Source organism: Pelophylax lessonae (genome assembly GCF_965119305.1).
Source record: "Pelophylax lessonae genome assembly, chromosome: 6".
Classification (NCBI taxonomy): Eukaryota; Metazoa; Chordata; class Amphibia; order Anura; family Ranidae; genus Pelophylax; species Pelophylax lessonae.
This window is the reverse complement of record NC_138773.1, coordinates 252,375,532-252,390,026: the sequence shown is the minus strand read 5'-3', so window position 1 is coordinate 252,390,026 and position 14,495 is coordinate 252,375,532. Positions and strand designations below refer to the sequence as shown.

The following is a 14,495-nucleotide window of genomic DNA, read 5'->3' as shown; positions in this document are numbered from 1 at the left end:
TCTCCTGCAAATGTATAATTTTACAGTGTTGAGACAAACCACTTACAGGGGTGCTTACAATGCTCAGCTTTTATTTACTCTTGTAAAACCTTTATAAAAAAAAGAAAACTGTTGCTGTAACTGCTTGGGTAACCTCAGTGTGAGCTGCAGTTTGGCTTCAATTTGCTAGTGTATCTAAATCTGCTAGTGCATTTAATACCCCCTCCCCCCAGATTAACAATGCTCCTGTCTGCTTTGCCCCTTTTTTCAGAATTGGGGCACTCTAATACAGGAGGAGTGTTACTGGCCAGATCCTTAAGTGAAAACAGAGGGAGGAAAGCCTAAAAAAAAATAAAACTAATGCAGCTACCATACCTAATGACTGGTAAGTTGCAATTTATTACCTTTTTGATTTTGGGTATAATATTGCTTTAACCATATTTCCACACATTTACAGTACTGTTGTGTAAAAGTATATGAAGAAGCGTAGTATCTGGATCTGTGGCTCTTCTCTAACATACACAATATATTTTTCAGAAGAATCTCAGAGAAACGTCACTTTATATTGGGGTCTCCAAACTACGGCCCTCAGTCCACAAGATTTTACTGGCCTGCAGTTAGGGTCAGTGGTGTCCCCTCAATGTGCACAGACTGAGAAATAAGGTCTCCACTTCCCCCCATCCCCCCATCCCCCTGCAGTCTCAAGTTCACTTTCCCATCAGCGTAACAACCAATAATGTGCCTGTGTAAGGAATATACTAGTGTATATACCTTGCGCCACGTGTTTATTTATATTATAAATATGTGAATAAATAATAAAAAAAATCTTGTGTATAACAATTAATTTTGTGCATAAAATATTATTTTTTAAAGTAGTGTATATTCGTAGCAGCTGCTACAGAAGATAAAAGTTGTTTACAGGTAAGCAGTCTGGATGACTACCTATAGCGCTTGCTTTAATATTTATATTAAAGTGAATAAGGTAAATTTCATAAAATGAACCACTTTACCTCCGCTCACATGGAGGCTACTGCGGCACTTTGCCACGATCCCGTCCAGCGACGTAGACCTATGTCGCTGGACTCCTCCCCCTGTAGGCGGCGCTCGCGCGCCGCCGGAGGTGCGCTCCCGCCGTTTTCATTCACAGCGGGAGTCGGGCCAGGGGAGGAGCAGCGGCGATCGCCGCTGCTCTTACCCGATCGTCGGGGATCGAGTCTGGAGATCCGCCCGCTGTGTGTAAACACAGCGGGCGGATCTCCATAGTGACAGGGAGTGACAGATCGGAGTGTTCAGCATAGCTGGACATCCGATCTGTCCCTGTCTCACAAAGTCACCTCCCCCCCCCCACACGTCAGTAAGCACCAGGCATACATTAACCCCTCCCTCTCCAATAAAATTAACCCCTTCACTGCCAGTGTCATTTTTACAGTAACAGTGCATATATATAGCACTGATTACTGCAGTAATGTCACTGGTACCCCCAAAAGTGTCAAAAATGTCAGTCAAGGGTCCGATCTGTCCGCCGCAGTGTCGCAGTCCCGCAAAAAAAAAAACGCAGATCGCCGCCATTACACGTTAAAAAAAAAAAAAATGACAGAAATCTTTCCCGTAGTTAGTAAATGCAATAACTTTTGCGCAAACCAATCAAAATACGCTTATCGTGATTTTTTTTACCAAACATAGGTAGCAGAAAACAAATTGGCCAAAAATTTAAAAAAAATTTGATTTTTACATTTTTTTGGGGGGAATTTCATATAAAAAAATGTGAAAAATATTGTTATTTTTTCAAAATAAACTCTCTTTTTTTGTTTATAGCTCAAAAAGTAAAAATTGCATAGGTGATCAAATACCACCAAAAGAAAGCTCTGTTTGTGGGAAAAAAAGGACGTAAAGTTCGTTTGGGTACGGCGTCGCACGACCGCGTAATTGTCAGTTAAAGTCGCACAGCGCCGAATCGCAAAAAGTGGCCTGGACGGAAGACAGCAAAATCCTCCGGTGGTAAAGTGGTTAATAGTGATCAGTAAATGTGATAATAATAAAATCTTATTTCATATAAAATGTAAAAGTCCAATAAATATGCAATATAAAATAAGTCGTTTGTGCAAACTTCCAAGCAAAAAAGTGCAATTAATGTGCAAAATAAATTTAATCCTTTCTGCAAAATTCCAAGCTTCATCCAAGCTGATCACTATTAATTTTATGAAATTTACCTTATTCACTTTAATATAAATTTAAAAGCAAGCGCTATAGGTAGTCATCCAGACTACTTACCTGTAAATAATGTGCCTGCCCCATGCTTCACAGGACTTCCTCTTTCAAGACCTGCTTAGCTTCCCTACTCTTATCCTACTGTTAGAGTATACTGTAAGCCTTACAGTGGTAAGGGGGACTCTTCTGATGGGGACCCTGATGTAAGTAGGGACTCTCATGGGGACCCTGATATAGAAGGGGGGAAAACTGATGAAGACTCTGATATGGGGTGAGTAGGACCTATAATTCTTTCAGGAGAGTGGGTATGGCGCTGCTTATACTGTATACCCCTTTAAGTGTACTTATAGTTAGTGTATTAGGTGAAGTGTTCCACTGTGAAAATTGGCAGTCAAACACGTCAAAAACTTCTTATACACTTGCAGGACCTTATTAGTGATCCAATTTGTAAACCACTAACTTAGTCAAGCTATACATAATATGCAATAAAGTGAGCTGTGCTTTAAATATTCCTTGACATCCGTAAAAAGTGACAAGTGCTATAACACAATGTAAAGAAAGTCCATAAAGTGACATGTGCTAAAACATTTTTGGTTGATTTTCAAATATATATTGTGGTGCTTTGGTGGTTTTCACACGTGCTCCCCCTTCTCCACCTCACTCACTAGAATTTCTCCCCTGTTAAGGGGTAAAACAGCAGATCCCTTCTTGCTGGCAGGTGGCCATTGTACCTTAGACAAACAGAATGTGAGGATCCATCCTCCAACACATCCCTGGACCAGTATCTGATTCATCTGGCCACCTGACAGCAAAAAGGAATCTGGAGGAACAGGAGACCGTAGGAGAAGCCGAGACAATCCTGTATTGTGTGCAGCCACTAAGAGCTACAAATGCTATTTTACCCCTTAACAGGGGAGATATTCTAGTGAGTGAGGTGGAGAAAGGGGAGCACATTTGAAAATCACCTAAGCACCACAAGATATATTTGAAAATCAACCAAAAAAATCTTTAGCATATGTCACTTTATGGACTTTCTTTACATTGTATCATAGCACTTGTCACTTTTCATGGTTCTCAAGAAATATTTAAAGCACAGCACAGTCACTTTATTGTATATTATAGTTTGATTAAGTTATTGGTTTACAAATTGGATCACTAATAAGTTCCTGCAAGTGTAGAAGAAGTTTTTGACGTGTTTGACTGCCAATTTGCACAGTGGAACGCTTCACCCAATACACTAAATATAAGCACACTTAAAGGGATATACACTATAAGCAGCGCCATACCTTCTCTTCTGAAATAATTATTTGCTGACTCTACCTTGGTGGTGGTCTCAGTGGGGGCAGCAGTTTAGTAACTTTTTTTTCCACCATTTATCCATAGCGCGGAACATTTTTCGATTTTTGGTTTTTGAGTGAGACCTATGATCCAAAAAATAAAAAAGTGATTTTTTTCAGCACGTGAATATTTGTAAAATATTCAGTGTGGCCCCTGTACTAAAAATTTTGGAGAACCCTGCTTTATATAATAAGGGTGACTTGTACACTACCCATTGTAAAAGCAAAGAAAACAATATTTGTAATATACTTGGATCATGCAATGCTGACTAAAATCAAGCGCCATCAAAACCCCTTTTCTTTTAGATGTATGGTATTTCAGGGTTAAAAATTCAGTTACCCCACAAATGAAAAATTTTATAAAAAAAGAAGGTGCAATGCTATCTGTATAATTGTATATTTCATAGAAAAAAAACAGTATTTGTAATATACTTGGATCATGCAATGCTGACTAAAATCAAGCACCATCAAAACCCCTTTTCTTTTAGATGTATGGTATTTCAGGGTTAAAAATTCAGTTACCCCACAAATGAAAAAAATTATAAAAAAAAGAAGGTGCAATGCTATCTGTATAATTGTACATTTCATAGAAAAAAACAGTATTTGTAAAAAAATTTAGTATCCCATAAACACCAGATTCTGTATGCATTTAATTATGTAATGATTCCACAGAAAAAAAATAAACTTCATCTGTACAGAATTAAAGGTCAATTAGTAATTAAATTAACCCTGTAGATTATTACAGAATGATATCAGTGTGTTACCCCTTTAATATTGCCTCCTACTGTCAGTGAAGGTCCCATTCATAATCATGGGCGATTGGATGAATGTTTCCTTTTTGAGCTCAGACGCACAAATCAGGGTATCTTAACCAGAAAGGTAAAAAGTAAGAATGCAGTAAGAAATGTTTACCAAATCCATTAACATTGCTGAATGACATACTGCTGCCTCAAAAAATGAAAAAATAAAAAAAATACATTTTCACAAATAAATGTTATATTTTTCACAGGATTTATTGATTTAAAGTATCGGACCGAAAAATGGTTTGTTGTCCAGTGTAAAGAGAAGTTTAATTTAAAACATAAAATGTATATAGTTACCCGATCAATTATACGTCCCTATATACAGTGGGTACGGAAAGTATTCAGACCCCCTTAAATTTTTCACTCTTTGTTATATTGCAGCCATTTGCTAAAATCATTTAAGTTCATTCTTCTTCCTCATGAATGTACACATAGCACCCCATACTGACAGAAAAACACAGAATTGTTGACATTGTTGCAGATTTATTAAAAAAGAAAAACTGAAATATCACATGGTCCTAAGTATTCAGACCCTTTGCTCAGTATTTAGTAGAAGCCTCCTTTTGATCTAATACAGCCAGGAGTCTTTTTGGGAAAGATGCAACAAGTCTTTTACACCTGGATTTGGGGATCCTCTGCCATTCCTCCTTGCAGATCCTCTCCAGTTCTGTCAGGTTGGATGGTAAACGTTGGTGGACAGCCATTTTTAGGTCTCTCCAGAGATGCTCAATTGGGTTTAAGTCAGGGCTCTGGCTGGGCCATTCAAGAACAGTCACGGAGTTGTTGTGAAGCCACTCCTTCGTTATTTTAGCTGTGTGCTTAGGGTCATTGTCTTGTTGGAAGGTAAACCTTCGGCCCAGTCTGAGGTCCAGAGCACTCTGGAGAAGGTTTTTGTCCAGGATATCCCTGTACTTGGCCGCATTCATCTTTCTCTCGATTGCAACCAGTCGTCCTGTCCCTGCAGCTGAAAAACACCCCCACAGCATGATGCTGCCACCACCATGCTTCACTGTTGGGACTGTATTGGACAGGTGATGAGCAGTGCCTGGTTTTCTCCACACATACCGCTTAGAATTAAGGCCAAAAAGTTCTATTTTGGTCTCATCAGACCAGAGAATCTTATTTCTCACCATCTTGGAGTCCTTCAGGTGTTTTTTAGCAAACTCCATGCGGGCTTTCATGTGTCTTACACTGAGGAGAGGCTTCCGTCGGGCCACTCTGCCATAAAGCCCCGACTGGTGGAGGGCTGCAGTGATGGTTGACTTTCTACAACTTTCTCCCATCTCCTGACTGCATCTCTGGAGCTCAGCCACAGTGATCTTTGGGTTCTTCTTTACCTCTTTCACCAAGGCTCTTCTCCCCCGATAGCTCAGTTTGGCCGGACAGCCAGCTCTAGGAAGGGTTCTGGTCGTCCCAAACGTCTTCCATTTGAGGATTATGGAGGCCACTGTGCTCTTAGGAACCTTAAGTGCAGCAGAAATCTTTTTGTACCCTTGGCCAGATCTGTGCCTTGCCACAATTCTGTCTCTGAGCTCTTCAGGCAGTTCCTTTGACCTCATGATTCTCATTTGCTCTGACATGCATTGTGATATGGAAGGTCTTATATAGACAGGTGTGTGGCTTTCCTAATCAAGTCCAATCAGTATAATCAAACACAGCTGGACTCAAATCAAGGTGTAGAACCATCTCAAGGATGATCAGAAGAAATGGAAAGCACCTGAGTTAAATATATGAGTGTCAAAGCAAAGGGTCTGAATACTTAGGACCATGTGATATTTCAGTTTTTCTTTTTTAATAAATCTGCAACAATGTCAACAATTCTGTGTTTTTCTGTCAGTATGGGGTGCTATGTGTACATTCATGAGGAAGAAGAATGAACTTAAATGATTTTAGCAAATGGCTGCAATATAACAAAGAGTGAAAAATTTAAGGGGGTCTGAATACTTTCCGTACCCACTGTATATGTAATCTTGAGTCTTGATGTGGGTTCTAACTAGTGACTGACCGATATCCTTTTTTTAATGCCGATAGCGATATTTTGGTCATCGTATATCGGTATTGGCTGATATTTTCGGACATTTAAAAAAATGTTTATTTATTTATTTATTTTTTCACAGGTACTGTGGAGGGATCTGGGGGTCTAAAAGACCCCAAACCCCTCCTCTGCACTTAAAAGCACTCAAAACACCAAGTTTGGCTGTTTTGAATGCTGTCATTTTTTTTGAATTTGGCACCGAGTATGTCATGACATCACTTCCGGGTTTTTACACGTAGACCCGATCAGAGCCGAATGCGGTTTTGATTGGGTCTTCCCTTCGGCTGCCGTGCAGGTAGGATGCCTGGGTCTTCCGGTGGGATGGGAGACCCGGGCAAGCCGCGGAAGGCGGTGGGAGTGGGACGTCCCCTCCCGCTCCTTGTAATAACAGCCGAGCAGCTTTTTAGCTGCATCGGTTGTCATTACAAGACAGCCGACCGTAGACTATGGACGCCGGTACCGGGGTGATGCCTCTAGCTGCCAGTGCCAATGAATAAGCACATGATGTGAAACGCGTTTGCTGCTATCCTGTTTGTCTTGTACATGTCGATGTTGGAGTTTTTGATTTGAAGAAATAAAACTCAAGTTTCTACTTTCCTGAGACTGGAAGTGCCACTTTCTTTCTACATGCATCTAGCTGCCAGTATCACTCCGGTACAGCACTTTCCCGAAATGTTGGCAATATCGGTAACCTCAGGGGCCGATTCCGATATATCGGGCAAAGTGCATATCGGTCCCTGATATATCAGTGTTGACAATAATCGGTCGATCCCTGGTTCTAACCCTTCCTTGTGCTAATTAGGTTGATTTACAAAAGGCAAATAGGCTGTTTACTTTGCAATAGAATTTTCTCTTTGCGAGAGAGATTTTTCCCTTAGTGAATGAGGTGAAGAAAAATGGTGGATATACAATCATGTGCAAGGAAAATAAAATAAAATAGTATTTCTGTTTACACATTATGGGATGATGTAAGTCAACAGAGCATACATCATTCACTAAGCTAAATTCCCATGCACAGTGAAGAGCTTATCTGCCTTTAGTAAATCAACCCCAACTAAAGAAAAAAAAAAAAAAGAAAAAAAAAGGAGAAGAGAAGAAAAAGGAAAAGAGGAGAAGTCAATGAAAGAAAGAATCTGACAGGTCAATAGGTGCAAAACAGAAATTTATATTTAGTGTCATTTACATTCTTGATTTGTTGCATGAGACCCACAGCACATGCAAATTACCATCTTCAGCTGCTGGAAAAGAGAAGTTTAGCATAGCGAAATAGCACTATTAAAGAAAAAATTATAGTCATTTAAACATTTATGTTCCCTGAATTTGCCTAAGCAATAAAAGCTTGGGCTTCACCTGGGCTTTTAATCGGGCAAGCAGAAACTGAAAAGTGACCCTGATCTACAAACTCTTCCTAGTTTTATTATTTAGGCAGTAGTGGCCTTTTAAGTATACATTAACTCCCACCAGAAATCTACTTGCATGGTAACCTTGTATGCCATTTATCGACACTTACCGAAAGTGACCTCCCCCGAACCGCTCTTATCAAATAACTGGTAAGCCACAATGAACATAGCATCTGGGGCACACAACACCGACTCGAATGCCAGAAACTCCTGGAAGGAGATCAACCTGTGGATAACAAAATAAATACATTTTGTCAGGCAGGGTAAAAGAAGGAATAGGCAGCGGAGGGCTCAAGTTAACAAAGTGGTACATTCTGTAAACATTTTCTGTACTGGTATCTAGCCGCCAATCTGTGCACTTGTTCGCCTTTTACCTAATGCATTATTGTAGCGTGTTATCTTATGTCAGAGCTCACGTGTTGACAGAGATTTAAATAGATGGAGTTCCCAGCATGGGGAGCAGAAAGACTAATGCACTGCTCAAGTAACACATTCTTGCCATTTCCGATTTACATTTTGATAGTAAGTCGATCTAATGAAATTGCATTGTAATGAAACACTAATGCTTGCTGAGGTGGTTTCCAAAATGTGAACTGTTTCCAGTTACATCAATCCTGAAGATTTACATTTTAAAAACATGATATTGTAGGCATGTGATAGGACTACAGTACATCTATACTTGGTTGGTACCATGTGAGGCAACACTCCCCATTAAGAGTAAAAAAGACTCCAACATGAACAGTTGTATTGGTATATATTTGTATGTTGTAAGCATATGGGCACCGACAGTAAAGGGCCCCATTTAAAGAAATGGTTTGGGTTTCCCTTTGATGGCCACTATTGCTTTTATATTTACATGGATTGTTCTAGATCTTCCTGGATAGAGGATGCTTCTGCCTTCAGTAGTATCAGATTTGGTGTGGTAACCTATGCAAACAGACCCAATGTCCTGCAATCAAACTATTGGCTTCCCAACTAAGGTTTTTTTTTTTTCTTTAAAGACATTCAGGTGATCATCAGGTTGAAGGTCCAACCTCCACCCCAAACTCGCTCATCCATGTCTTTGTGGACCTAGCTTTGTGCACTGGTGTGCAGTCATGTTGGAACAGGAAGGGGCCATCCCCAAACTGTTCCCACAAAGTTGGGAGCATGAAATGGTCCAAAATGTCTTGGTAAGCTGATACCTTAAGATTTCCCTTCACTGGAACGAAGGGGCCAAGTCCAACCCCTGAAAAAAAAAAAACCCACACCATAATCCCCCCTCCACCAAATGATTTGGTCCAGTGAACAAAGAGAGGTCCATAAAGACATGGATGAGCGAGTTTGGGGTGGAGGAACTTTACTGGCCTGCACAGAGTCCTGACCTCAACCCAATAGCACACCTTTGGGATAAATTAGAGCGCAGACTATGAGCCAGGCCTTCTCGTCTAACATCAGTGCCTGACCTCACAAATGCGCTTCTGGAAGGATGGTCAAACATTCCTATAGACGCACTCCTCGTCCCAGAAGAGCTGAAGCTTCTATAGCTGCAAAGTGTGGGCCAACTCAATATTGAACCCTACAGACTGGGATGCTATGAAAGTTCATGTGTGTGTGTAAAGGCAGGTGTCCCAATACTTTTGACAAGTGTGTGAGTGTAATGCATTTAAAAAAGATACTAATAAACGCAGGGTGCATTTAATCAGTAACATTTTTTTCTACTGTTAAAAAAACAGTAACATTTGAACAGCTTAGTGTTTGTCCCCTGCCTTGGCATTTCTACATTACAGTGAGCGTGAGGGTCGCTTATTGCAGTGTTATAGTGGTGACTTAACAGGGGCCATACTTCTGTAGAGAGACCACTGCTCCCATATAGAGCACAGCGGTCTTTAGCAGCAGCCTCTGGATGGGCATGGACTTTTCTGCTTGGGCAGCTTTAAAAAAATTAAAATAAATAAATAAAAAAATGAAGAAATGAAGATACTGAAAACTTACTGTTTTGGAAGTAACTGAAGTTTAATGGTATCATTTAATTTCAAATTGCAAATGGACTTAACAAAAAAAAAAAAAAGGAGAAACCCTGCTTACCAAAGTACAAATGAGTAAAGGAATAGTTAGGTAAGGTCTGGGATATGTTGCATTCTTTTACTTACTCTTTTACTTAAAAATAGATACTGAAAATAATAGTTTGTGTTCCTGTACAAATATTTTATTTATGAAGTGAATTCTTGCTAAGGTGAGCATAGTTATTTTGTATGTGTTTACTAATTCTGTAATTTTACAGCAATTTTAGGCTCAGTTCCTCAATGTTTGATTGACGTTTCATGTAAAGGCCCGTACACACGTATCGATTGTCGGGCGTAAAGATTCGGCCGACGACCGATCGGCCGATTGTAGGCTTGTTAGTATGATGCTTCCGACAGCCGACAGCGCACTTTTGGCCGAAAAGAATCTGTCGTGCAGACATTAAAATTTTTGCTGGCCAACACCAGAACGGCCGATTGTTCGCCAGTCAGTACAGAATTCGGCCGACAGACAGCAGATTTGCAAGACTGGGCATGCTCAGAAAAGAAAAAAGACAAGGAAAGTTAACCATCACATGACATCACTTCTGCAGTCGGCTGTTGTTGGCCGACAAAATTCGTGTGCAGTCTTTTGCAGTTTTCAACAGACACGACAGCCCTGGACAAAAGACGGCCGATCGTTCGGCCGACGATCGGTACGTGTGTACGGGGCTTTAGTCATCAGCTCGCCAGCAACACCTGCTCTACATTCATGGAGGTATAGACCTTCTGTTATGGGGCTGGAGGAAGAAATCAATGGACTACAAGTGCACTGACATCAAATGCCCTTGTGGTCCATTGACATCTACAAGTTTGATTGATTTCTCAGAATAAATGACATAGCTGTGCAGGCAGAGCCACACCACACACAGCCACACCGAATTAAAAAATTAAGTTAGGATTCACTTTTATAAGTATTTGCCATCAACATTTCTATTTAGTCTGTAAATTGCTGTGACTGATTTTGTTTTGTACGTTTATTTCATTGTTTTGTTATCAGAAATGTTTCTTTTTAACACGCTTTAGAGCCGGTTCACATTACTCCGACTTGTCAGGCGACTTGGTCACCTGACAAGTAGCGCTCCATGCTGTACAATGGAACCGTTCTAATCAGAGCGACTCAAGTCGCTCCGACTTAGAAAAAGGTTCCTGCACTACTTTTGGGCGAAGCTGGAGCGACTTGCATTGACTTCTATTATGAGAAGTCGTTTGCAGGCCGCGATGAAGTCATGCTGCACGGGCGACTTCAAAGTCCGGGCGACTTTGAGTCGCCGCGGTGTGAACCGACTCTCAGTATTAAGTATTTGTTTTTGTATTGTCAAAAATTTATAAAAATTACTTGATTCAAAAAGAAAATAAAAAAATAAAGTCTGCATTCATACCAGCATGAGCACAACATATTCCTGGTGATTCTCACGCTTCTTTCAGGACGCTTTTTACATTTTACAAACTTTGTACAAGTGTTTTTGCACATGGAAGATTTAGCGGTTTGTTTCCTATCCTGAGAAGGGGGAAAAAGTAAGTTCTACAGTAGGGGAGGAGTTTTGAAACATAATTTGTAAAAAAAAAATGCGGGTTATGCATTTACAAGTTCTCCCACAGAAGCCTATGGGGTCAAAAATACCCGATTACGGTAAAAAAAATAGCTCATATACTTCTTTGACTGTTGGACATTGAGCGTACACTCCACTGAGCTTTGAACTCTGAGCAGGCACAATTACAAATAATGGGATTCTGAAGGCTCGGCTATGAACTTTGTTAAAGCGGAGTTCCGGCCACAAAATCGACATAATCGATTTTGTGGCCATCCGCTTGCTCTTCTTCACCTGAAAAGGAATTGGATAGTTAGGATTATTTTTTTTTTTTATACTTACCTTGTAATTGTAGAAAGAAATACTCACCTATTTTCCACTTCCTCCCTCTGGGGCCACGGCCCACTGTCACTTCCGGTTTGCAATGATGCCTGGGAGATGAACGCCATCGCTCCCAGGAATCAATGCGACGGCACCGGCCCCGCTCGTCACTTCCGGTGCGACGCCGCATTCCCTGCTAAACAGCTTCTGGGCATGCCCAGAAGCTGTGTAGGAATGCGGCGGCGCACCGGAAGTGACGAGAGGGGCCGGTGCAGGCGCATTCTGGGAGAAGAAGACACGGAAGAGGACGCAGAAGAGGATCGCGCCGGCTTCAGCTGCCTACATCCGAGATGGCAATGCCGTAGAAGAAATTTTATAAGTGAGTATTTCTTCTTGCAGGTAAGTGCGAACCGGGACAGGTCAGAGGCTAGCCATTGTGGAATGTACTAGCCCTGACTGTCCCGGGGGTATGTTCATTGAAAAAATGTTTTTGTGGCCGGAACTCCGCTTTAAGCCTGATGCTTGTCAATTGGCACATGGACACACCTAGACCTGTGCACAGTTTTGTCTCTATTGTTGAAACCCTCCCACTGTGATCTGCAGTGTCTGAGAGGGAGAGCATGTAAGACACAAATGAAGGAGGATTTGGCTCAGTCAAAGGAAGGTGAAGGAAGCATTTTGCCTACTTTTTGGGGCTCATGCATCACACAATATCTTAATTTGGTAATTGTTTCGACTGTCATAGGAGCCGTTACTACACGCAAGATGTGGAATTAATCTTACCCATCTTTGGTCTGGTCAGCAACCGCTCCTAGTAGCTCTACAGTCTTGGGATTGTGGTAAGGTTCTGTGTGCAGCTTGAGGTATCTCTGCACAAAGTCAGATGGCGTCATGTAATCTTCCCCATCTTTGTTAACACTGGCATACTGAGAAAAGCACAAAGGAAGGAATATGAGCATGCTAATGGACAGGAACACTACAAAGGATACATTACAAGCTCTGACATCCTTATGTAGACATTAAGAAAGGGAATTCTGCAAAAGAACATTTAGATAATTTCATAATGCACTTGCTTGAAAAAAGAAGCATTATTAAAAAAAATCTCAATCTCTATTAAAATATGGAGAAATAAAGTAAAGTATTCTGTATGGCTTTATGTAAATCTTTGCTTTCTGTACATCTTACACTTATGAGACAAATGTAACATCTCAAAAAATATTCTGATATCATCACTTTTAAGGAACAAGGGTCCTGATGAATTAGGCTGCAATATCACTTCAGTTTTTGCTACAGTGGCCTCTCAAGTCATTATATCACATGGGATCACAACGCTCAAGTGGCCACTTTACTGCGATTTAAGTGCAAAAGCAGTCTGATCAATCAGACCCAATAAACCTCATGCGTACAGTGTCTGTTGTCCATAGTAACCCAATTATCTTTTAGGGCTTATTTGGACGACAGTGCAGATTACCAAACATCTATGCTATAGGCAATAGTACAGGGTATATCCCTGCTGTAAATGCATTGTGCTGTTATAGTGCACCCCTGCATACAGCAGTGTGAGTGCATTCTACATAGCAAAGTGCAAAGATAGACATCTGGAGACATCTTAATATCATACTGTAGCTGCACTTTGAAAGGTTTCCATTGTCAATGATCAATTACATTAAAAAATAGGAACCTTTTTAGCTAAGCCTTCCAGTGATCCCAGAACTTGCCCTTCTGGGTATTAATGATGATGTCCAAAGATTGCACCATATGAAACTATTAATCTCTTTTTGGTTATATTATTGCAAGAAGGAAATCTTGTGTAAATGGATCCATGATAGATGCTGCTCTACCGCTGTATAAATCAACTTATCTTAACTGTGGCTACCACTGGAAGTATGATAAGGTCTGGCTCTCTTGGACATCCCAGTAGTAGACTTTGTTGGGGGGATATCTTATTGATTGTAGGTTGGGCATGTCCCCCCATTTTTTCTTCTTCTTTTTTTCTTCTCACTTCGTTCCCTCCTACAATCACCCTCCTCCCTGCCTAACTCCCCATCTTCATGATGTTCTTTTGGTATTGAGTGGCTCCTAATGAAATGTTTTACATGCATCTTGTGCTGTATGTTAATAGTCAAGGTTGTTCTGCCTCCAAGTTCAGGTTTTATGTTGGTAGACTCCTGTCTTGTGTGCAAATATGCTCTGAATTATACCATGTCAACTATTCGTTGTTTTTTGTTCTCTGTATGTTTCCTTTATGTAACTTTAATAAGTGAAACCTGCTTAGTAAAAAAACAAAATAGATGGGGACCATGGTACCCTGCTCTACTGTAAAAAATATTATACATTATCTCATTTACATTAAAACCTTGGTTTGAGAGTAACTTGGTTTAAGAGCGCTTTGCAAGACAAGCAAAATTTTCAAATAAATTTTGACTTGGTTTACAAGCGATGTCTTGATATACAAGTAGCTTCAAGTCACAGCTGAGTATAAAAGAGAAGAGAGGCGCCTCTAAGTGTAGCAATATGGTTACATTTAATGAAGGTACAACATTTAGCAACTCACATGGATGAGTGATGAATGATGATTGGAACAGGCACATCTAAGTATGCAGGCATCCAGGCTAAAGCTGTCCACATAGACCATCCTCTGCACCGCCATCTACGTCATCCCTTCCATGCTGCCCCTCGCTTTTAGATCCCTTTACTGCAGGGTGGTCTTCCCGGTCAGGATTACAGACTGGCAGCCGGCGGTGCAGAAGATAGTCCATGTGGACAGCTTTACCCCGGATGCCTGCATACTTAGATGTGCCTGTTTTATTCATCAACCATGTGAGTTGCTAAATGTTG

At 40.7% G+C, this 14,495-nt stretch overlaps 1 protein-coding gene across 1 annotated transcript in view; it reads right to left on the bottom strand.

The window, feature by feature from the left end:
• Positions 1 to 14,495, bottom strand: part of SLC25A12 (solute carrier family 25 member 12) — a 236,588-nt gene that overhangs the window by 155,084 nt on the left and 67,009 nt on the right. Inside the window, exons 3-4 of the mRNA XM_082260302.1 lie at positions 12,441 to 12,583; positions 7,873 to 7,988 (exon numbers count right to left, since the gene is read on the bottom strand). Coding sequence (XP_082116428.1) covers positions 7,873 to 7,988; positions 12,441 to 12,583 — 259 coding nt within the window. The remainder of the gene's footprint in view (positions 1 to 7,872; positions 7,989 to 12,440; positions 12,584 to 14,495) is intronic.